General features: G+C 46.2%; 1 protein-coding gene and 1 long non-coding RNA gene across 9 annotated transcripts in view; one reads left to right on the plus strand and one right to left on the minus strand.

The window, feature by feature from the left end:
- Positions 1-841: 841 nt before the first annotated feature.
- Positions 842-12,758, minus strand: LOC144236467 (uncharacterized). Of its 5 annotated transcripts, XR_013336556.1 has the most exons (5): positions 12,187-12,758; positions 7,284-7,338; positions 3,110-4,562; positions 2,075-2,145; positions 842-1,735 (listed from the first exon to the last, which is right to left on the minus strand). It is a non-coding gene; the product is annotated as an uncharacterized LOC144236467 (long non-coding RNA). The 5 variants fall into 5 exon arrangements; XR_013336557.1 differs by lacking the exons at positions 842-1,735; positions 2,075-2,145 and having other exon boundaries at positions 2,228-3,913; XR_013336554.1 differs by lacking the exons at positions 842-1,735; positions 2,075-2,145 and having other exon boundaries at positions 2,228-4,562.
- Positions 9,471-24,681, plus strand: part of GMPR (guanosine monophosphate reductase) — a 44,136-nt gene continuing 28,925 nt past the window's right edge. For 2 of the 4 annotated variants that reach the window (XR_013336553.1, XM_077770126.1), the window contains exons 1-3: positions 11,480-11,584; positions 19,587-19,706; positions 22,335-22,418. Coding sequence is in view for 3 of the 4 variants with exons in the window: in XM_077770126.1 (XP_077626252.1) it covers positions 11,498-11,584; positions 19,587-19,706; positions 22,335-22,418 (291 nt within the window). In the remaining variant the exon portion in view is untranslated. Of the gene's footprint in view, positions 11,320-11,479; positions 11,585-19,094; positions 19,217-19,586; positions 19,707-22,334; positions 22,419-24,681 lie in introns of those variants that run through there. The other 2 variants (XM_077770128.1, XM_077770127.1) reach the window with 2 other exon arrangements.

The raw sequence follows: 24,681 nt of genomic DNA on the forward strand, positions 1-24,681 counted from the left end.
ACATGGACTGTAACCAGAGGTAGAAACTGGGTGAAGGGTATATGTGCTCTCTGTATTAGTTTTGCAACTTTCTGTGAGTCTATAATCATTATAAAATAAAAACTTAACACACACACACATATACACACAGTGAACGAAGACACTTAACATGACCAGTAATGGGAAGACCTGTCTACATCGGTGTCCTGAGAGACAATAACAGAGACACAGGGACTCTTCTCAATTAATAGAGACTAAAAAAGCATGATAGGCAACCATAATTCATATGCTTTGATCAGACCTTGAAGCAAAACAGAAAATCAAAGCATAGCTGTAAAATCTATTTTGAGACAATTGGGGAAATGTAATATAGAAAGTACATTAGGTGGGATTCTTCGTTCAAATGTTAATTTTCGGGGCGCCTGGGTGGCTTAGTCGGTTAAGCGTCCGACTTTCGCTTAGGTCATGATCTCGCGGTTCGTGGGTTCAAGCCCCGCATTGGGCTCTGTCCTGACTGCCAGCTCAGAGCCTGGAGCCTGTTTCAGAGTCTGTCACTTCCTCTCTCTCTGACCCTCCCCTGCTCACGCTGTCTCTCTCTCTCTCCTAGAAATAAATAAAAAACATTAAAAAAAATAAATGTTAATTTTCTTAAATGTGAGAAGGGTGCTTTGGTTATGTAAGAGGATGATCTTACCCTCGGATCCTTGAATGCTGAAATACTTAGGATAAACTATCATGATGCCTGCCATCTACTTTTAAATGGTTATTTATGTATTTGTATATATCCATATGTATGTGTATATCTGTATGTGTTTGTGTAAGTTTTCTAGGATTCCAGAACAAAAGACCACAGACTGGGTGGTTTAAACAATAGTAATTTATTTCCTCATAGTCTGAAGACTTGAAGTCCAAGATCCAGGTGTTCTCACTGTTAGTTTTGTTAGGGAGGAAAAATTCCTCCTCTACCCTTTTCAGTTCTCTGGCTGGTTCAATAATCAAGTTAACTTTAGAAATGTTAACAGGAGAAAACAAATTTAATTTCGTACATGTGGCAGCCCCATATATATGAGAGACTTAAAGACGGAAAGGTAAAATAAAGAGTATATGCCATCTTGAGCTAAGAAACGAGGTAGGGGCCCGGAGCTTCAAAGGGGAGGGGAATGCACAGGACCAGAGGAAAAGCAGATGTTTGGTAATTAAATGTCTGCCCTGCCAGATAAAATTCACCTCTGGTAAAAATCTTATTCTGGGAAAGACCCCCATGTTAAATTCTTCTAGGTACTTACAGGAAGGGGAAAAGGTTTTCTTAAGCCTGCCAGGCCTTGATTGCCTTCAGCTCAAACATAGTCCACATGTCAAGGTGACACACTTTGAGGGCACTCGTTCTGAAATCCTTCAATTTCTTCTGAAGCCTCTCTTCTTGGCTTAGAGATGGCAATCTTCTCCCTGTGTCTTCACATCAGTTTTCCTCTGTGTCTTTCTCTAATTTCCTCTTAGAAGGACAGTTACTATTGGATTGGGGCCCTCCCTACTAGCTTCATTTTAACTTGATGACTTCCTTAAAGACCTAGGCCTAAATACAATCATATTCTGAGGTGCCAGGGGTTAGGACTTCCACAAATGAATTTTAGAGGGACATCATTCAGCCCATTACAATATATATTAGAGGTAAATAAAATACCAAATGTGAACAAGTGGTGAATCTCAATAAGGTTTATACAAGTAGTCCCTGCACAATTCTTCAACTTCTCTGCAGCTTTATAATTTTTCAAAAGAAAAAAAGAAAAAACCCCAAAATTAATAAAAGAAGCATTTTTAAAAGAGCTAAACTTATCATAGATAATATATTTTTTTAATTTTAAATGTTTTTATTTATTTCTGAGAAAGAGAGAGATACAGCGTGAGCAGGGGAGGGTCAGAGAGAGAGGGAGACACAGAATCCGAAACAGGATCCAGGCTCTGAGCTAACTGTCAGCACAGAGCCAGATTCGGGGCTTGAACCCATAAACTGTGAGATCATGACCTGAGCTGAAGTCGGATGCTTAACCGACTGAGCCACCCAGGCGCTCCCATAGATATTATTACTCAAAAATACCTTGCCCCTCCTCTGATGAAGAATTATCTTTTCTTGCTCCATTGGTTGATATGAGGAAGTCTAGCCCAGTCCTGTTGACAGAAAAGGGAAAAAAGAAAGAAAACACTGTAGGATACTGTCAACCCAAAAAAGGAAGCCATGACAAGCTCAAAGTTGTCAAAAAAAGATGAGTTTATTCATGAAAAGCAGGGGAATTGTGATATAGGATCTGCAAACTATAGCAAGCTAGAGGCGTGTCCATTGAGGGCTTGCGGTGGGCAGTATATAAGGATAGGGGATGCAAAGAGAAAAGAATTCAGTTGGAGTCTGATAAAAAAAATCAAAGTCAATGGAGACCAACTTTGAAAATTCCTCAGGCAAACAAAACCAGTCCAGTCACACAAACAAAGCTCAATTCAGCCTCTTTGGTGAGACCAACCTGACCTAAGTCAGGGTCATGCCTGGAAACCATCTCTCGATCATCTCATGAAATTTTCAACATTGTCGGTTTTCTGTAAATTGGGCATTTATGGAAAATCAGCCTCCCAACCCTGAAGTCTTGTTTTCCCGACAGCACGTGTGCGAGATTTCCGCTTTATATCCTCCGACTTCATTGCAAGTGGAAGTCCTTGCACAGTACTGTAAATACTGTAAATACCATGGACTTGAAGGTCTACTGACCATGGGTGCCTATGTAGCAACAAATACAAGCACGTGAACTTTGGTACAGTGACTGCTTTGGAGAAAGAGGTAAAGGAAGGATGATGAGTGGGGTGCACAGTGGAGTTTGTTTTTCCCTTCTTTTAAAAAATAACTTTCCCAATCAGAGATGGCAAAATGCTAAGATTTGTTAAAGTAAAATAAATGAGAACAGAGTTCCTCAGAGGTCGGGTGAAATCGCCACTCCCTTGGGCCAGTAACAGTTGAGTAGCAACAGTTTCATTTTGCTTGTTAATTTTCTGGAGGTTTTTCTTCAATCTGAAATAGTCATAATGAAAAAGGAACCCAATGGTAAGGTAGCAAATGAATTTAAGCAAACAAATAAATACAACTGACGTGCAACGATAGTGTTCTTGCCCTTTCTCAACGAAAGCATTTTATCTCCACAAAGCGCTGGGCACCACGGAGGGTGGGAAGTTCAGGGTGATGTCTGCTCTCAAACTCCCTGAGCAGCAGGGTGAAGAGAGTCCAAGTCCCTAAATAAAACAGAGTAGATGTTTTTCTGACTTTCTTTTGCATCCGGGAATCTTAGCTGACCAAGGAATGGTGATTTGGGGAGAGAGAAATGTCAAGTAGTCAGAACAATACCCGTTGGGTTTCTGGCTTGAAGAGCTAGGAGTTGGAGACCTGCGGTGGGTTCCAAGCACATCTCTGATGTCGATGCCTGTAATAAGGTGACACTCGTGACGCCGTAGGGCATAGAAACCCAATCAATCCTCAGTATTCACAGATTCCGTATTTACAACATTTGATTGTAGCCCCCATATCAATACTCACCACGTTTCTTGGTCATCTGGGGACGTGCAGAAAGGCAAAAAGTTTGCTTTGCCCAACTCACAAGTTCCCAGCTGAGGCCGAACAGGGTGATGTTTTGCCTTCTTATTTCTGCTCACAGACTATGAACGAGTGTCTTTTTTGCAGTCTATTTAATCCCACAGTTTTGACATTTTTGTGCTTTTTCTTGGTGGCGTGGTTGTGTAACATGGCCTCGGGCATAATGCTGAGTTCCGTCCAGTGTCTGTAAGCATGACGGGGCTGCGATGTGTTTTATAGAACAAATATGTACTTTCCATAAGCTTCTTTTAGGCATGAGACACAGGGCTGTTGGTTTTGAGTTCAGTGTTATTGAATCAGCACCAGCTATTAAAGGAGGCATTTTTAAACAGAAACACAAATAAAGCAAGGTTATATATCGATTCGGTCATGAAAATGTTGTGGCCAGAGATTTTTGAGAAGCTGACCCCGTATTTCCTCTGGGGATAATAGCTCCGTGTTGGGAAATTCAGAATCTGAAGTTTCTCTACAGAACGTAACCACCATGAACAATGAGAAGCTCCTACAAAGAAGTCCTAATTTGGAAGTGATGGTGGCTGGTGCCCAGAGAGTTCCTGTACAGGACACAATTTAGGGTAGTACCTGGTTTGCTAACACACAGGATCTAAATTTGGAGGAACAGGAAAGGAGAAGGACCATGTAGAGGTGGGGCTTCATCGATAACAGGGTATCCTGAGCCAATATGTTAAGAGTAACGATGGCCCCAGAATAAATCTGGCTGTACGTTAGCACCCCATTTGGCTTCTTAAAAAAATCTATAGTTTACAGAGGAAAGAAAAAGAAACAGTGGAATAGCATTTTAAAGAAATATTCAGCTACACAATAGTGTGTCCGAGTAAAGGAAACATCTGTCATCCACAGGGACTTGAGATCAGCGACAAGTCCAAACTGGAAACCAGTGAAAGGGGTCTGTCCCCTATTTCTTTTTCTTCTTTTTTAAATGTTTTATTTATTTCTGAAAGAGAGAGAGAGGGGCAGCATGAGCAGGGGAGGGTCAGAGAGAGAGGGAGACACAGAATCTGAAGCAGGCTCCAGGCTCTGAGCTGTCAGCACAGAGCCCGACGCGGGGCTCGAACCCACGAACCTCAGGATCATGACCTAAGCCGAAGTTGGACGCTCAACCAACCGAGCCACCCAGGCGCCCTTGTCCCCTATTTCTTAAATTTGTCTAGTTCAGCAATTCGGAGTAAGAACACGGGTGCTGGGCCATAGTGGGTGTTCAGAAAATACCAATAACATGAAAGTGCTACTGTCTACCCTTCCTTCCATTTCGTTTTGCTACTTTGATCTCGTAATAATAAGATATTTTTGGAGGTTCCTGGGTGGCTCAGTCGGTTAAGTGTCCGACTTTAGCTCAGGTCATAGTCTCACCACTCGTGCGTTTGAGCCCCATGTCAGGCTCTGTGCTGACAGCTCAGAGCCTGGAGCCTGCTTTGGATTCTGTGTCTCCCTCTATCTCTGACCCTCCCCCACTCACACTGTGTCTCTTTCTCTCAAAAATAAATAACATTAAGAACATTAAAAATAAATAAATAAAGCATTTCTGCACCGAGCAGCAGTATGGATACTGGTTAGGATTTGAGTCTCTGGGAGCAGTCATATCTTTGCCTTTATCTTGAAGCCAATTACATAATTGATCAATATGCCTCAATTTCCACATTTGTAAATTTAATGCATAAGACTGTTTGCAGATTAAATGATGTAAAATACTACAAACACTTAATAGGATGCCTACAGCATAGTAATTGTTCAACAAAAGCTAGCTAATATTATTGTTAAGTTTTTACAACTGTCATTGGCTTTCTCATTTAAGAATATGACATCTGATGCTGGCGAGGATGTGGAGAAACGGGCACCCTCCTACACTGTTGGTGGGAATGTAAACTGGTGCAGCCCCTCTGNTGTGGAAATGAAAGCTCGAGCAGGTTTCCTTGGCCCCCGAGGGAGAAAAGAAATATATATTTCAAAAATAAAATGTGTGAGTTTAAGGAAAAAGAAAAAAAAATTATATGACAACTGAAGGCACCTGGGTGGCTCAGTTGGTTAAGTGGCTGACTCTGGCTCATGTCATAGTCTCATGGTTCGTGAGTTCAAGCCCTGCTTCAGTTTCTGTGCTGACAGCTCAGAGCCTGGAGCCTGCTTCAGGTTCTATGTCTCCCTCTTTCTCTGCCCCCTCTCCCACTCTGTCTCTCTCAAAAATAAATAAACATTAAAAAAAAAAGAATATGACATCAGCTTGTGTACAGCAGTGGTTCACATTTAAAGAATTATACAGATAATAACTCTGCTTTCAAAAATAACTTTGCGCTCATTTGCTCTGATATGTTTAAATAAGCTAACTAGAACAGCCAGTAGGCTCAAGGTTGGTCAAAGGACTTCCTGAAGGAATAGAAGAAATGACTTCCTTTTTGTTTCTTTCCTTATTTCCTTTTTTCTTTCAAGGAAAATGTACTGAAATGTCATCTTTATTAGCTGTATTTTGGTAATCTGATACCTTGCAGCCAAGTATCTTTCCTGAACTACTAATTTTTTTGGTTCTCTGTATATTGTCGATTCTCTCATTTCAAGCACACATTAAAGCTTTTCATATTTTCTTTCCTTTTTTTTGAGTTTATTTATTTATTTTGAGAGAGAGAGAGACAGAATTCCAAGCAGGCTCTGCACTGACAGCGTAGAGCCCTATGTGGGACTCATTCTCACAAACTGTGAGATCATGACCTGAGCTGAAATCAAGAGTTGGACACTTAACCAACTGAGTCACCTGGGCACCCGTATATTTTCTTACAAGGGAATTTTTGCAGAGCCGAAAGCAGAAACCTGCTTTTTAACTTTCTAACAGAAAGTTAATTGGCGGTTGCCTGAAATTATGGGGGATGGGGGCAGAGTGCGTAAATAGGAAGTGGCTGCGAGTGGGTGCTGTGTTTCTTTTTGGGGTGATGCAAATGTTCTAAAATGTACTGTGGTGATCATAGCAAAACTCTGAATAGACTAAAAATCACCGATGTGTGCACTTTAGAAAAGTGAATTGTGTGGTAGATGAACCCTATCTCAATGAAACCTTTATAAAAATAATAAACAAGCAATAGAGACACAGATCCCACTCCTGGGAAGGGGCAGTTTCAGGGGCCGAAAAGGAAAATTAAAGGATGCATTACTCCTTGTGTGATCCTAAGAGAGAGGCCCCCCTCGGTGCCTGGCTTGCCTGGACCTCCTCTGGCCCTGAACAGTTATCTTAATTCTGAGTTCAGATTTAAATTGAGCTAGTGTTTATCGAAGAAACTCCCATTTCTCCACCTTGGGGTTCTACTTCACTTTTGTTTTCCCTACTAACCTACATGCGCTGATTCACACCACAGAGGATCACACACTTTATGCCAGATGGTGTTCGTAAACCGTAGTCTGTTGCCCGCGTTCACAATCGTAGGCAATGCTAAATTTCAATGAGAAGTTAGTGACGATAAAGACGTAACTCTTTTCCCACGTGAGTTCTCAGACCCCTTGAACTTAGGGACGTCTTGGGGTTTTGGACCCAAGGTGAAGAATCTCTGGTGGTGGGGACACTGTGTGACATGTTGTGACAATATAGCCTGGGAGAAGCATGGCAGTAAAGCTTTGGATTTGAGTGCTGATTTACCCCAGCTAACTTTACGATCTGGACAAGTCTCAATATCCTCACCTGTAAAGAGGAGATAGTGATATCAACCATCCCATAGTGTCATCGAGCGGAAGAGCTAAAAAAAATAACACACGTAGAACACTTAGCACAATGTCCCGCCCGTGGAATGACTGGTTATATATGAGTTATTTGCGTCCCTGAGGGCAGATCTCAGAAATAGCCATTCGGGTGTTTTGACTTAAAAAAAAAAAACCATACTACTGAATTTAGCCAAAGTGCAAATTTAAAATCTTGTTTCTTTGTTAAGGTTATACAGTCTACTTAAAAATCTTATTCTGCATCTACCAAACGGTACAATCACCTTTAAAAGACTTTGAATATCTATTACTCAGTCCATTTACAAACCTAAGCATTTTCAACTATCTTAAACTGCGCTTTATAAATACAATCATTAGATTTATGTTTGAAGCGTTGGATTGTCCACTTGGCTACTCCAGAGTGTGGTCCCTGGAACTTTGGTTTTAGAGAGGCATTTGTTAGAAATGTAGAACCTCTAGCCCCACCCAAGCAGTAAAATCTGCCTGTCCATAAGGTGCTCAGTGATTATTACGCGCGTTAAACACACGCAAAATCCCACGCAGACCTCTGAGACATAATGTGCATTTCACAAGGTCGCCATCAATTATTGTGCGTGGTAAAGCAGGAAACTCTCTGGCTGGCTGAGCTTTCCAAAGTAACTTATCAAGTTATAAAAATATGGTATGTAAAACTCATGTTCTCTTAAATGTTCCACCAGTTGACATAAATTTAATACATTTTGCTTTCAACTCAAGTGCAAATCAGTTACTCAACTATACATTTTGGATTGGCTCTTCTGTTAATCCAAAGGTATGGATTTTCTCAGATACACAAAATATGTTATGCCCAAATTCCTTCTTACCCCTATAATATTAAATACTATAATTTTGAATTTTCTCCAACTTTTTCATACTTAATTTTAATGATTTTTGAATTTTGAGAAATGCTTAGTAAAGCAAACTTAGTCTGACCTTTAGTTTACTTAGTAAACTAAATCATCTAACATAATTTTAGTTCACTGGTTAATTCCATTAAGTATTTAAAGAACTAATTGCAATCAGAAATTAGAGTGAGGAACATTTGCTAGTTCATTCTATGAGGCGCCTGATAAAGACATTAATAGAAAGAAAAACTACAGGCTAATGTCCTTCATGAATTTATATCCAAAAATCCTTAGCAAAACATTAGCAAACTAAATTAGTCAATAAAGAAATATTGTGGGCTGTATTTTACATAATTTTGGAGGCTGTCTTCTCATGTTAATTTTTTGGTACCATTCTACCCTTAGAAAATAGAATGTTAGATTGGATTCTGAATATCTCTTATGAATTTTTCTGTCTAATGAGTTAGAACCTTTACTTGAAGTCTTTGTACTGACAGGTGACTTTTGTTATTATTAGTGAGATGAAATGCACCGCAGGATTATGTAGAAGGTGCAATGGACCTTTTAAGAAGTCTAGGTTGGTGGAGAAGTTTCAAGGAGTCACATTGACTCTACAGGAATAAGATTTTGTGCCTGAGAAGAAAGCAGGTATGATGGAACATTCCAGGAGAGGGAATGGACTGTGTAAAGTGAGCTTCTGCCCCTGTTCTAAGAGAAAGAGAGTGGGCAAGCAGCTGCGAGGAGAGGTACTATCCACAGGGGAAAAGGAAGAAGCTCAAGATAAGGATGCTTTTCCCTTAAGACAATGTAGGTAACAGTAAATATAAAGCCCTCACATACCTCTATACTGTGCTCGGGGAGCAGATGCTTAACAAAGTTAGGGTTTTCGGTTTTTTGTTTGTTTGTTTGCTTTTGGGAGAATAATTTTATTTTTCTATTTTTAGATTATGTCTAAATTTTTTAACATTTATTTATTGTTCAGAGACAGAGAGAGACAGAGCGTGAACAGGGGAGGAGCAAAGAGAGAGGGAGACACAGAATCCGCAGCAGACTCCAGGCTCTGAGCTGACAGCACAGAGCCCAACCTGGGGCTCGAACCCACGAACCATGAGATCACGACCTGAGCCGAAATCCACGCTTAACCGACTGAGCTGCCCAGGCACCCTGGGAGAATGATTTTAAATAACCATACTATAAAGTAATTATATTTTATTTTGGTATTGATTTATTTTATTTTTTTCCTTTTTTAGATTTTATTTTTAAGTAACCTCTACACCAACACAGGGCTTGAACTCACAATCCTGAGATTGCGTCACATGCTCGTGCTCGCTTCAGCAGCACATATACTAAAAAAAGAAAAAAAAAGAGTCATATGCTCTCCAACTGAGTCAGTCAAGCACCCCTTATTTTGGTTTTTAATTTGAAACTCATGATCAGATGAGGCTTTTTTATTATTTTATTATTTTTTAAGTTTATTTACTTCTTTTGAGAGAGAGAGAGAGGAAAGGCAGAGAGAAAGGGAGAAAATTCCAAGCAGGATCCATGCTGACACAGAGCAGACTCCGACTCAGGGCTTAAACTCACAAACTGAGATCATGACCTGAGCTGAGCTTGAGTGGGACAGTTAACTGACAAAGTCACCCAGGTGCCCCCAGATTGGGTTCTTAGATTAGGTTCCTTTTTACTATTTTGGAACAAGTAGCCCATCTGCCTGGCTCTCAGCGGTTTGACAAGGGCCATAAAAATTTCGTTGGCCCAACCAATTATGGTTACTTTCATTCTCTCCCTGATAACTTTCATTTCCTTCCCCGAAACTTCAAAAACTTCCCATGGGGCAAAGAGAGCAAGAGCAAGTGGGATTGGTGAAGGCCTTTGCAGTTTGCAGACATTCGTGATAAATGAATGCTGGGATGTATCTTTCCGGTCAGCCACACCAAACACGAGTTCACTGCGAACAGAAGGAGGCTGCAGACAATTGCAAGAAAGTGCAAGATGATTCCCGCCTTGTGCAGTTAGCAATCTACTTAGAGTCTAGACAGCAGAAGGCACATAATGTAACAGGTAACCTTAAATAGCTCCCGTTTACTGAGCCACTAGGCGACATACATTTCTTTTTGCCTGTGTAATCACACTTGATTTATTTTTTTTTGAAGTTTTTATTTTGATTCCAGTTAGTTAACAGGCAGCGTTACATTATAGCTTCAGGTGTACAATATAGGGATTCAATAATTCAGGGTACATAAACTGTGTGTGTGTGTGTCCTGTGTGTGCAAATACATGCCCCCCCCACACTTTATTCTCACAAAAGTCGGAGATGACAACACCAAATGTCTTCTTTCTCTTTTAACCTATTAAAAAACTGAGGTTTAAAGAAATAAATGACTCCCCAAGTTCTGGCAGCTAGCAAGCAGTGGGGGGTCAGGTTTTTACCCCCACCCCCCAGGCCGAGCAAGGTCTCAGGGCAAAAGCAGCCTTAGTTAAGATTGCAGTTAAGTTATAAGGACTGAGCGATTTATATTTAACTTTAAGGCAACCATGGGCAAGTCAATGTGATCCTCCCTAGTGACTCAGAAGGTGCAGCCCTAGCATTTAAGCACATCAGTAATGCATAATAAAGGCTCCCCACAGTCAACAAGTGAATTAAAAATAACCTGACATGAGAGGCAGCCCTCAGAGGGGAGTAAGGTCCCTCAAAGTCCAGCATCTGCTCTGACTATAACAAACATACCCCTGAAATCCAAAGGGGATACAAAAACGGCCTCATTCCGGGTGTTGCCAAATAGATTGACCTGCCCACCATCTTCTCCTCAGTTCTAACCAACCTCCCCAGGACTCACTCTTTGGCATGCCAGAGGTCTGAGTCAGCACTCGATGGCAACACCGGGCTTGAAATTGGAGAAAGAAGCGAAACCTCCCAGGGAGTGGCGTTTTCCCTCAAGTGAAGCGGTCACAGGCCACGTCTCCTCCCTCTGGGGGGGAGGGGGGAGGGGGCCTCGGTGACCCACGGGACGATCGGCATTCCCCCGCCCTTCCCGACCGACCCCCGCCAATTCGATCACCGCAAGGAACAAGTGTGTAAGCGGGAGCGAGGAAGATTTGTTAAAAACGTCACGCTGGCCAACTTGTGAGGCACAGGTCAGTCCCTACCCCGCCATCCCCCTTCCTCCTCCGCACCGCGGCCCAGAGCCGGAGGGGGGGCGGACGCAGGGAGCGCGAGGGCGGGACGAGCGCGACTGCCACTTCCCTAGGCCTTAGGGCGCAAGGTGCGCGCCCCACGGCGAGCTAGCAGCNCCTCCGCGCGCCGATCTGCACCATGCCCCGCATAGATGCAGACCTCAAGCTGGACTTTAAGGATGTCCTGCTCCGACCCAAGCGAAGCAGTCTCAGGAGCCGAGCCGAGGTGGGCCCCTTCGAAAGCCGCAGTGAGGGTGGGATTTGTTTTCCGCGTAGCCGGGGTGCGGGAGGGCGGTGGAGGGAGGGGGGTGCACTAACCCAGCCGGCTTCTCGGGGTGCGTGTTGACGGACGGGATGCTGAGCCCCCCCGCCCTCCGCATCCGCCGAGAGGGGGGAAAGCCGGCCGGTTCCCGGGCGGGACTGGAGGTGTCTTTCAGGGACCCAGCTCCAGCGTCGGCTTCTCCAGACGTCGGCCGAGTGGGCTGGGGAAGTACACAGGGGACCAGACCACAGGGGAACAAAGATACGCGGCCAGCTGACTTAGAAAGAAGGGGAGGGCGGTCGGAGCCGTGCGCATAGGGCCGAAGCGACAGAGTGGAGCCCAAGTGTACAGCAGAGGACGACAGCGACGAGCTTTGTGATTTTGGCACTGCCTCTCAGTGCGGAGAACCGACTGCTGCGTTAGTATCCGCCCCAGCCATGGAATTAAAAAAAAAAAAATGTCTGAAAACCAGGCAAATTCCAGGGCAGCAGAAGTTCAGGATTTACCTTCCACGTTTCGGTGACCTTGCTGGGAGCGGTGCTGGTGCCCGGTGACACTTTACTTACCGGACAGCCGCAGTCCAGCCCCGTCCTAGGGAAGCAGAAGACACCGGGGCACAGGCGTGGGGGTGAGAGGCCAGTTGGACACCCTGGGCAGTTTCGCTGGTTCTGTGTCGCCGAGATCAAAGATTGGACAGGGCCCCAAGTGAGAGTGCCTCAGCTGGGGCTGGGAAAGGTCACAGCCTGAAGGATAAACTAATTGCATGGGAAGAGTCCCCGCGCGGAGGGTGTACTGGGGACCTTGGCTTTGCAAGGTCTCATTGCAGTGAGAACTCTCTTCTGAGAGCTGGAGACGGAGGTGAGGAAGTGACTCCATCAGGAGGTGGGGGCCGCAGCAGGAGTAAACAGGAGGAGGCAAAGCCAGCACATTCTTCCAAACGCTCCCCTCCACAAGACCATAAATAAATCCTCTCGCTAGAACTCGGCCGCCTGCCGGTGCCCGTGCCCAGGCCTAACTGTAGTGCCCGCTGTTGCCAGCCGAGGGCTTGTTTGGATTAAGGAAGTGGCCTGGTTTAGCCAGTGACCAGAACGAGTCACCTTTTCAAGCAGGAGGGTTGGCAGCTGGACCCCAGAGAGGTGGGACTGGATGGGACTGCAAGAAGCCAGGATTGGTTATAGCCCTTATCATCCTAGATGGGACCACCCTCTTCCTGTCCCTCAACATGTCCTTAAAAGTGCTGAAAGAGCCCGGCCGACTTTTGAAAGAGACGCAAATAGTTTGGGTGACAGGTAGCCAACAACTAAGGCCAGAACGAGAGACAGGAGGTGGCGAATCCGGGCAGATAGAGAAAGCGGTGGCCTCAACGTTCTTTCACTATTTGTTCAGAATTCACTCAGGAGAGAGAAACTCTCTCAGGCAAAATGTATATTTAAAACAAGGTTCTCTTATGCGTGTCTTCTGAGCCAGGAAACACCTCCGGAAGGTAGAACATTTAGAATTGATGTAATAGGATGAATTACTCTTTTCCAGAGAAGAGTAGAATGTCCTGCATCGGTTGGTTTCATACTTTGAGCTGATGGAAACCATTTAATGTCCTGGTTTCCAGGGACACCTTGCAATCTACATGTCCACATTGCAGTGAGAACGCTGTGCCCTTGGGAAATGTTTTCACAGGTCCGTTTCTGTGGGCGTTTGCCAGCTCTGGGCACGGACACCTAAGTTAACTGGAATTGCCTTTCCAGTTGGTTCCCCTAATCGTGTAGGCGCCTGGCTGGCTGCGCCCCATAATCTGCCTGCGTTAGTTGACGTTGAGGCATCTAGTTAGCCCTAGATCTAAGTAGGCTTCTAATTCCCTCTCAGGGTTTTCTCAGTTTGCCTGTGGATGCCTGAAATTTCTTACAGGGAGTTAAAAACTTCTCATTGTGCCATCAGATATGACGTGCCCCTCCTGCAGGCAAATTTGAAACAAATTTGAAAGCGGTCAGTGACGGTCTTTGAGCCTAACCGGAGAGCAGAGGCTGGCTGGGATGGGAGTTTTGACTCCTGACAAGATTTATCACGGCAACGGTTTTTTGCTAAGAGCCAGGCCCGGTGATGGATATCAGGCAGTGAGCAGAAAATGGAGAGAAAGACAAGTGATCGCCCACTTAGACATTCTAGTATTCCTGTAAGGTCATTTCTGCAAATGTAACATAAAATGGATTTGAGGTCGGCTCCCAGAAGCAAAGGGTACAAGTGGAGGTGGCCCAGGGGGCCTTCCCGTGATTACGCCAGACAGGCAGTCATCTCTCAACTGTCCCCTCTTTGCATTTATTCATGTCTTCACGAGCCCCTGGTACATGAGAATAAAGTCCCACAGGGCTACTCGGGGGGGCATTTGGGTAATCCCTTCAAAGGAAGTCACGTGTAGGCATGAACTTTGCCTTTATTTGATGCACTGGGGACGTCCTGACATTCCTTGACTCCCAGAGCTGTTCTTCTTCCCGAAGACCCCTTCCTGGCTCTGATGTCCCACCTGAGCCCTTAAGCGAGGATAAGATTAAAAAAAAACAAAAACGAAGGTACTTACACAGCCATGACTTTGGAAGTCAGGCCATGAAGAAATTTGCAGTAGAGAATCCAGTCTTCTCTTAAAACTCACTAGTGATTCATTCCACCGGTGGCCCAGGGAGAGGCGGACCCGATCCAGGAGGGTCTGGTCAAGCCTCGGGGGGCCACAGCACGTTGGCCCACAGGGAATCAGAGCATGGCAGTGGAGAGCCTGGCTGGGAGCAAGCTGACCTGAATTTTAGTTGAGGGCTGTGGGCACTGCTGTATACTTCAGTACCTTGGCTCTATGTTCGTTTCCCAGAGCAGCTGTAGCAAAAGACCACTGAAGTATGTGGCTTACGCATTAGAAATTGATTGTCTCCCAGCCCGGGAAGCTAGGAGCCCCAGATCAAAATGTCCATAGGATCAAAATGTCCATAAGATCAAAATGTCCATAGGATCAAAATGTCCATAGGATCAAAATGTCCATAAGATCAAAATGTCCATAGGATCAAAATGTCCAGGATCCTTCTGAGTGCTGTGAAGGGGGGTCTGTTACATTTCTCTCTCCTGTTTTCTGGTTGTTTGCACACAATCTTGGTGCTCCTTGGCGTGGAGAGGCGTCCTTCCCATGTCTGCCTTCATCTCTGCAGTATGGACTCCCCTTCTGCGCGTCTGTGTCCAGCTTTTCCCATTTTGAGAACATCAGTCCTGTTGGGATGCGGCTCTGCCCTACTGACCTCATCTTCCCTTGATCGTCGGCCAAGACCTTATTACAGATCATCTTTTATCTTTTCGGGAGACGCAGCTCAAACCGTAGCAGCCTCTCTCAAATTTTGCTCTGTAAAATTAGAGGGTGCGAGTAGAATCGTTAACGGCCGCTTCAGAATCACCTCGGGACACACTCCAAACGACACACACTGTCTCTGGCGCAAAGGTTCTCACTAAGTGTGGAGTGGCTTGGGCGTATGCATTTTGGAAGCCCTCCTGGGCTGATGCTCATGTGCACACAGAGAATGCTGGGCTAGCCATGGGGGACTTTCCCATTTGGAGAACCCCACGGCTCTCTGTTGATATATAGCTGCACAGGCTTCTCGGAGTCCTGCAAGGGATGGAACACATCCCACAGAGCTGGGCTGGGGCCCGCCAAGCGTTGCCCTGAGAAAGGCTGGGGGGAGGGGCCAAGGCACAACATCATTAATTTATCCCACATTTTTGAGCCACTCACTAGAACTATATAGATAAGAGGGATTGTCTCTGTCGACTTACCATTTCTAGGTGAGACGGGTTATGGATACGCTTATTTCATGAGACAATTGCCTATCGATCTGGGCAAGAGGCCCCTGCCCCACACCCTACCTCGGCTCCCCTGCCCCCTCCTCACCGGACAGGGCCACAGCGTCATGCCTTTTCATGGAGGCCATGTTCCAGGGACTCGGAATCCTGGAATTCCTTGCCCAAAGGACTGCAGGCTAATTCCAAGGCTTGCAGGAAGGGCCCTTTCCCAGGATGTGTTTTCCCAAGGACCTGGCGCGAAGCAGGTGTGCTCACCTTCTCCCTCAAGAGAGAGGCCAAGTGGCAGCTGTGTGTGACAATGGATGTGTGTGTGCACGGAGCTTCATGTGCAGACCGGGGGGGGTCTGTGTGTGTACATCAAGATTCGGGTGGGACGGGAAGAGGGTGTGGACTGGAGGCCAGGGGCTGGCTCCCCATGACACTATATGTCCTGGCACTTTCCAGGTCACTAATGTTTGTCAAGGTGGAAGGATCGGACCCCGTGTAGAAGGCTTATACTTAGGTAGAAGCCCGTCAACTTGACCATAACGTTGAGATATTTAGAAATGTGGTCGGTGGGCCTCCCTTTGTGCTTTTCGTCCCCAAATGTTGGGCTGTAGGACTGACTTTAATGAGGTTGTGTTTAAAGGGCAGGAGAAACATGTAGTTTGGAGGTAGGGGAGGGATAGTTCATTACTTTATGTTGCTTGCAAATCAGGCAAATCAGAGTGGGGATTTGGAGGTGCCAGGAGGCTAGAGTATTTAAAATATCTATTTCTCTTAGTGAACAACAGGTGTATTTTTGTGTGTGTGTGTGTGTGTGTCTGTGTGTGTGTGTGTGTGTCTTTTTGTTTGTGTGGGTAAGATCGGGGAAGATAATCAAAAACTTTTTTTTTAATTTATTTTTACTGAAAAAATTTTAATTCTAGTATAGTTAACATAGAATATAATTAATGTTAGTTTCAAGTGTTCGATATGGTAATTCAACACTTCCATATGTCACCCAGGGCTCATCACAGCAAGTGCCCTCCTTAATCCCCATCACCTATGTAACCCATCCCCCCTCCTACCTCCCCTCTGGTAACCATCAGTTTGTTCTCTACAGTTAAGTCTCTTTCTTGGTTTCTCTCTCCACCCACCCCCCCCATTTGCCTTTGTTTATTTGTTTTGTTTCTCAAATTCCACATATGAGTGAAAGTGTATGGTATTTGTCTTTCTCTTTCTTACTGTCTTACTTCACCCAGCATAATACTCCCTAGCTCCATCCATGTTGTTGCAAATGGCAAGATTTCATTCTTTTACATGGCTGAATAATATTCCATTGTGTCTATATACCACATCTTCTGTATCCATTCATCAGCTGATGGATAGTTTGGCTGTTTCCATAGTTTGGCCACTGTAAATACCGCTGTTATAAACATTACAGTGCATGTATCCCTTTGACTTAGTGTTTTTGTATTTTTTGGGTAAATACCCGGTAGTGCAATTGCTGGATCTTAGGGTAGCTCTATTTTTAACTTTTTGAGGAACCTCGTCACTGTTTTCCATAGTGGCTGCATGAGTTTGCATTACCCCCAACAGCGCGGGAGGGTTCCTTTTCCTCCACATCCTCACCAACACCTGTTGTTTTTTTGTCTTTTTTATTTGAGCCGTTCCAACAGATGTGAGGTAATATCTCATTGTAGTTTTGATTTGCATTTTTCTGTAGTTTTGATTTGTGTTTCCCTGATAATGAGTGATGATGAGTGTCTCTTGGCCATCTGCCATTAGGAAAATGTCTATTCAGGTTCTCTGCCGATTTTTAATAGGATTCTTCTTTTTATGGGTATTGGGTTGTATGAGTCCTTGATATATTTTGGATACTAACCCTTTATCGAATATGTCACTTGCAAATATCTTCTTCCATTCCCTAAGTTGCCTTTTAGTTTTGTTGATTGTTTTCCTTCGCTCAGCAGAGGCTTTTTATTTTCATGTACTCTCAATAGTTTATTTTTACTTGGGGAAGATAATGTTATTTCTCATTCTCAGAATTAAGGATTGTGCGCAATCTACTGTAGGAAGACGAGGAATAAGGGCAGGAGTTCACTGTCAAGGCTGACCTTTTTCCAAGGAGAACTCTATTTTTTCCATACCGCTAATATTAGGCCTTGGGGTGCCCAGAAAAAAACCCATTGTGAGCTCAGCTGGCCTCCCCTGTAGCTGCTCTCCCCATCAGTCTTGGGAGGAGCATGAGTAATTTGAGACCAAGGAATTCTGACTATGTTAAGCCTGCCAAGCCGGAATGGTAGAGTGCCATTAGCACAGAGGGTTGCAGTTAATAGACCCCTTCAGTTACCACTCAGAATGTGGACCTAGCTTTCTTCACTGAAGTTGAGCCAAGGATCATGATGAAGGAAGTAGGGAAAGAGACGAGCTGCCGCACCTGCTCAGGGAGTTCCTGCGTCTCATTTCCCCCCAGCCCTGCTGTTTGGGGCCGGTGCGGACGTGCCTAGGACACCATTCACCCAGGAAGCCTTCTGGGAGCCTTGTAGAGAGCAAGCAAGAAAGGCTAAGTGAGGTGTCCCGTGGTGTTTTTTGACACGTTGATCGCAAAATGAAGGTTGCCTTGGGGCACCTGGGGGGTTCCGTGGGTGAAGCATCAGACCCTTGGTTTCAGCTCAGGTCATGATCTCATGGTTTTTGTGAGTGCGAGAGCCCCGTGTCCGGCTCTGTGCTGACAGCGTGGAGCCTGCTTGGGATTCTCTCTCGCCCTTCCTCTCTGCCTCTCTCCCACTTCTCTCTCTCTCTCAATAAATGAATAAACTTAAAACAAACTTCAAATGAAAAGAGGTAAGAGAAGGAACTAGATAATCCGCGGTGGGGAATGATTGCTGCTGATCTATGCAGATACATTCATATAAGTATATGTTACTGCTGGTCCACGCAGGATTAATGTCGGCTGGAATTATTTCAGAGACCAAAGAGCCACACCTGTAGGTCTCCTGCCGGTTCTCCTGGGGGAGGGACCCGCTTTCAGGATGATCGCAGGTCCCTCGCAGTCCAGCCCGGGAGACAAACCGTGCTGAATATGCAGAATCTCCGAACTCAGCTGAGACGCCTCATGAGATGTCGAGGCGCCCCAGAGCTGGGCAGCAGTGAAAAGGGGCTTCCGGAGGGGAGGAGGTCACTCCCCGAAAGCGGGACCCGAGGCCGTGCAGGCCCAGCCAGAGGCCTTGTGACACAGACCCTCCTCCACGTCCGGCACCATTGTGCATGCGCTCCCACTCAGCTTCTGCACTGGCTGCACTGGGCCAGAAACCAGGCACTGCAGCCTGCAGGGGGCGGCCTTCCTGTGGTAGGAGGGGCAGGAAAAGGCTGAAGAATGGGCCCGCCAGCAGGCAGGCCTTGCATCTGCGTGGGTCAGAGACGTGCTTCGGAGTCGGCTAGCTCTTGGCGCCTGCCTGGCCCTAGCAGACTTTTGCTTCGCCCCCCGTCACGGCTTAGCTCTCCTGGGTTCCCGACAGCTGGCTTCACAGCCAGGGCCCTGCAGCTGGAGAGACAGGAGAATCGGAGGGCCCTCCCCCCTCCATTTGCATGTCAAACACCTGCTCCCTGTACTTCCTTGCAGCTCTTTGAAGGATGCTCACAATTACAGAGCAGCCCGCAGGTGGACGGGTTAAGGGATTCTGGTTTGCAGTTTGGAGTGTCTGCTTCTCTCCGTGGGGAAGACTTAAAGGGAAAGTCATGCCTGGCAGGGAAGCGTGGATGGAGCTGATTTTCCCAGAAGGGGAAAGGTCCCTCCGGCGCCTGCAGGTGGGAAAAGACAGCATGCACGCGGGTGTTTAGGGCCAAGATGGATCGGGCTGGGGACAGAAGGACAGAAGGCGGCAGACAGTGGCTTGGGAGCAGAGCTGAAGGAGAAGAGCTTCCGACTCCGAGGTTTGGTTTGGTGACAGACCCCCAGTGCCTTGTGCTGCATCGGCTTTGTCCCTGGACGGCCGCCTGGTTACTCTGACTCCTCAGGATTCTCCTGGTTTGGGAACATGTGGCGCAGCCCCTAGGAGACCAAGGGACCGAGGGACACGCACTTGCTTTTTGTTCTACGCCCTTGCTTCCAAACTCTGGAAATTCTTCACGAGACACTTAAAGAGCAAATTGTTCCTTTTCCCTTTTTGCCAATTAGGTGGATCTTGAGCGAACGTTCACATTTCGGAACTCGAAGCAGACCTACTCAGGGATCCCCATCATTGTGGCCAACATGGACACCGTGGGGACATTCGAGATGGCAGCGGTGATGTCACAGGTAGGATGGCGGGCTTTCTTCCCTCTGCTGTTCATCCTGGGCAGGTGGTCAGGAGCCCATCCTGGACTTGCTCGGACACAAAGAAGAGGAGAAAACTGAGACATTTCGGGTCATTCACTGTGGCCGAACTATTCGGTTCTGAGTCTGATGGCTGCTGGGAGGTACTTCCTTTCCTTTCTTTTCAGTCAGAAGATGGACAGAGTCTGGACTTGACATTCAAGGAGATGGTTTAGGTCTGCACCCATTTCTTCCTTGGAAATGCTCATGGTGGTTTTAGAAACTAGAGATATTATCAAGTTAGGCTAGTGTCATATTATAGAAGAGTGACCTTTCCTTTAAAATTGAGGCGGGGGGCGCCTGGGTGGCTCAGTTGGCTGAACGTCTGACTTCGGCTCAGGTCATGATCTCACAGTTCCCGAGTTCAAGCCCCGCATCTGGCTCGCTGCTGTGGTCAGCCTGTCAACGCAGAGCCTGCTTCGGATCCCCTGTCCCCTGTCTCTCCGCCCCTCCCCAGCTTGTGCTCTCACAAAAATAAATATTAAAAAAAAAATAAAATAAATTAAAGCAGACCTGCCTTTGTATGCAGCCTGGGGGATAGCATTTATTACCTAATTCTGGACAAAAACATTTACGGAGCACTTATGTGCCAGCCACTTGTTATGGCCCCTCCAGGTGGGTTCCTTTTTCCTGATGAGGACACTGAGGCAGAGAGGAAGAGGAGAGGTCACTTGACTCCGGGCTTTCAGTCGGGTAGAGACAGACAGAGCCAAGATTCAAACCCAGACGGACTCTGGAATAAGGGATTTGCCTCCCAACTCACAAGGACAGATAACAGTAGAAGCTCAGGGTCCCTTTTAGCCAGTTAACCGGTGTCATTTCCTATAAAGGGACAGCGAGTTCCCTGGCCTTAGGAGAAATAAAGGAAAAACCATAAGTGGGCAGGACCTTTGTCCCACACGGCTCTGTCCGAGCTGCAACACACCTTATTCATCCAACATGTGAAATGTTTGCTTCTGTTGTGCAGAGTGTGTGTGTCTATCCCCATTGATAATGCCTGCCAAGGGAAAAGATAAATCCAATTAGTTGAAAGAGCTTCTCGCTGTGGGCAGCAAGTCAAACCTCAGGAGGTGTTAGGATTCATTATTAGCCAGTGATTAGAAGGAAGATTTTCAAACGAATTATGAATTCAAAAAGTGGAGTAGGGGTGGTCTGTCTGACTCCACGATCAGTTGTATTCAGCCCCCACCGAGCTTCGACCCGGAGGCTAGTGAATTAATTGCTAAAGAAATTGGTGTTTTTTTCCCCCCTTGTCTTTTCCTTGCTCTGCTCTGTGATCAGCCATTGCTGCTTATGAATTATGTATTAGTATAAAAGTGGGTGGGATCAGGGAGAATAAGTAATCCTGATTAATTCACATATCAGATCACTAGTCCATGAAAACCAGAGAGCCTGCTGTGCCCTGCCCGTTTTCGCAGGAAGAACTTGCCATTATTGAGACCGTGTATGCTGCGAATACAGCGAGGCAGCGTACATTGAAACCGTGTGTGGGTACCATGAACTTTCTGTTTCTAGAATCCACTGAGACAGTGTGAGTTAATAAAGCCACGGAATTTTAGAATGGGAAATCATAGAGGGGGAAATAAACCCAGGGGAGTGAGGAAAGGATCTTTTTTTTTTCAAGTCTTTATTTTGAGAGACAGAGACGAAAGCGAGTGGGGGAGGGTCAGAGAGAGAGGGAGACAGAATCTGAAGCAGGCTCCAGGCTCTGAGCTGTCAGCACAGAGCTCGACGCGGGGCTCGAACCCACAGACTGTAGGATCATGACCTGAGCCGAAGTCGGACGCTTAACCAACTGAGCCACCCAGGTGCCCCGAGGAAAGGATCTTGATGGGGGAGAAGGAACCCGAGCTCTGCAGTCCGATAGGAGTTTGATTCTGGCCTTTGCCCCCATTTGGCCAACCAGCGGTTAAATTTCTTAAGCCCCCTTTCTGTCCGCAAAGCCAGTATTACCATATGAGGTTGTTCAAAGAGGCAAATGACGTGAAGTGGCGTGCAGAGTGCTTGTGTGCGAAGTGTCGATGTCAGATTGGTTGAAAGTCCCTAGATTTGGGATTATACATTGTAGAATTCCCTCCCTCCCGCCCTCGCTCAAAAATACCAACTGCCTGTTGAGTTTAGCTTTTTTAGCAAGCCAAGTTTAGATCGTGAACACAAAGAAAAGCTTTCAGGTGTAAGTTGAGGTTCTTTTGGGTTGGCTAAGCAGCAGGTGGCCCTCCGGCAGCCTTTAGGCTAAGGCCCTTGCTGTCCCCTTCTCTGTGCCGGACTCAGGCGGTGGGCCTGGACAGGGCCCTGAGAACTCTCCTTCTCCCTCCCTCCCAGCCTCCGGGCAGGGCCTCCTGAGTCCGGAAGGCAGTGTTGTCTGATCGGATCAGAATGGAAAACACGGTTTTGTGATTTCACTCGGTTACACCTTGTCTGTTTTTTGGCTCTTTGCATATTTAAAGCACATTAAGCGTGAACATCAGGAGCGCCTAATGCTTTTGTGTTGGGGGGTCACCCCTGCCACCAGGAGGCAGGAGAGGTGGCTCGAGTGACTTCTGGAGCTGACCGTGCTGTTTTGTTCCCTAGCACTCCATGTTCACAGCGATTCATAAGCACTACACCCTGGATGAATGGAAGCTGTTTGCTGCTAATCACCCCGAGTGTCTGCCGGTAAGACTACACTCTGGTTATAAATGACATTGCTTGTGGGGGTGGGGAGGGGGGTGAGACGGACCTCAGGGTAGTCAAAGGGATTGGAATCAAGCAGCAGACAGACATGCGGAGTCCTTAGAGAGAGCTGGGGAAAGGCAGTAAGTAGCGGGCCCCTGCCCTTCATCCTTGTCAGGAACTTGCCAAGAAAATCTGCCCGTAGCCTGTTTGGAAAACGTTAGGCTGCCCCTAACAGGAATATCTGTTCGTTTGTTTTGCCCACGAAACGTTACGCGTTATGTCATGAGAGCCTGTGGCAGGGGCCCGTCCAGTCTGAGCAGTCCTTCTGGCTGGAGGGAAAACATCTAATTATAACAAGTTGTTTTGGAGTGGAATAAACAATATGCCTGTGAGGATGGCTGTAATCAGACAGATACTAATGAGAGTTGGCGTGGATGTGAGGAAAGTGGAACCCTCCCGCCTTGCTGATGGGAATGTAGATTGGGGCGGTTGCTTTGGAAATTGGTTTGGCAGTTGCTCAGAAGGTTAGACATCCGAGTTACCATGTGACCCAGCAATTCTGTTTCTAGGTAGAGACCTCACAGATAGAAAAACCTGTGGCCACACGGAAGCCTGGACCCAGGTGTTTGTAGCGGCGTTATTCGTAAGAGCCTAGAGGTGGAAATCACCCAAGTGTCCGTGAACTGATGTATGAATACACAAAACCTGTTAACGTCCATACCATGGACTATTTATTCATCTGTCAAAAGGAGTGGAGTCCTCACTCATATGCCACAACACGGATGAACCTTGAAAACATTCTGCTGAGTGAAAAAGCCAGACATGAAAATCTGTGTCTGTTTACACGAAATGGCAAACCAGGCCAACCTAGGGAGACAAAGTAGATTTTGGTGGTTGCCTAAGGCTGATGGGGCGGGGGGGAGATTCGAGGCTGAGGGCTAACGTGCTTGGGAGTGACTGCCGTTTTGGGGGGGACACATGTTTTAAAATTGTGATGGCGGATACATGACTCTGAATACACCAAACACTCTTCGCCTGTGCTCTCTAACTGGGTGAGCTGTGAGGTATGTAATTATATCTCAATAAAGCTGTTATTAAAAAAAAAAAGGCAGTTTGGAAAGAAGAAAAATCCCTATTATTATGTAACACACCTGGCTTGCCACCTGGCATCCTGGGCCAGTGCCAGCAGAGAAATTTCTTTGCATTGGAGACGCTCTCCTCTGTGATCAGATCATGTGTGGCTGGGAAGTGACTTCATGCGGTACTGCTTTTGAGCTTATGCTGGTCTCCCCCCCCGCTGTGCTGTATGTGGATTTTGATTCGTGAGAAGGTGGTTCTGGAGGTACAGTAGTTCGGGCTTACTGCCAGGTCTTTCGTTTTTCCCACATTGTGTTTGAGTAAATTATAATTGTGCCACCTTCTTCCTTTCTCCGCAAGGAGTTCGGAGAGCAATGATTCTTTTTTGTGTGTGTCAGACCTCTGACTCCCGGGTTCTAAGTTGGCACCCTGGCCTTCATGACCCACTGTGATCGTTTGGCTTTCTACTCTGCCCCTGCCCCCCACCATCAAATTAAAGGCTAATTAAAAAGAGGAAAATATCAAATACCCGGTAACGCTGAGAGAGATGGACCGATCTTGAGTCCCGCTTGCCAAACTTGAACAGCAACGAAGGGGAAAATGGGAAAGGTAGCGTTGCCCTCGTGGGAGGGACAGTAGGGTCTCGGCTGGTCAGAATGTCAGCAGCAGCAGCGAAAACTGGTGCCAACACAGAGAACGAGAATATGTATCAAGTGCCCAGGCTGTTTACACTCGGTGTCTGGGTTGTCACTACATTGTTGTGATTTGGGACACAAATCACGGAGGATATGCAGGTAGGTCCCCCATGTGCGACTTCTGGCTTAGAAGAGTGACATAAAATATAAATATTCTTATAAAAGGAGAGATGCCGACTCAGGGCACAATCCCATGGCCTAGTGGCACTGAGGCATAAATTACTAAAAACACATTCTCCCCCCCCCAAGAGCAGATTTTCACAGGAGCGGGGTGGGGGGGTGGTGGGAGAGAATCAGTGCTGTGGAGGTTGGGGAGAGGGTGTCCCCCAGCAGCGTGTAGCGGCTCCAGATGTGAACAGGGACAGGTGCAGTTGGAAAAGATCATTTTAGGCTCATGGGTTTTTGCTTGTTGGGACATTTTCCCATTTCAATAGGAACCCTGAGTCTAGCAGCTCTTTGCGTAGGTTACAATTTGCACGTTGTGATATCAT

The sequence above is a fragment of the Crocuta crocuta genome, unplaced genomic scaffold (genome assembly GCF_008692635.1).
Source record: "Crocuta crocuta isolate KB4526 unplaced genomic scaffold, BGI_CrCroc_1.0 scaffold24, whole genome shotgun sequence".
In the NCBI taxonomy this organism is placed as follows: Eukaryota; Metazoa; Chordata; class Mammalia; order Carnivora; family Hyaenidae; genus Crocuta; species Crocuta crocuta.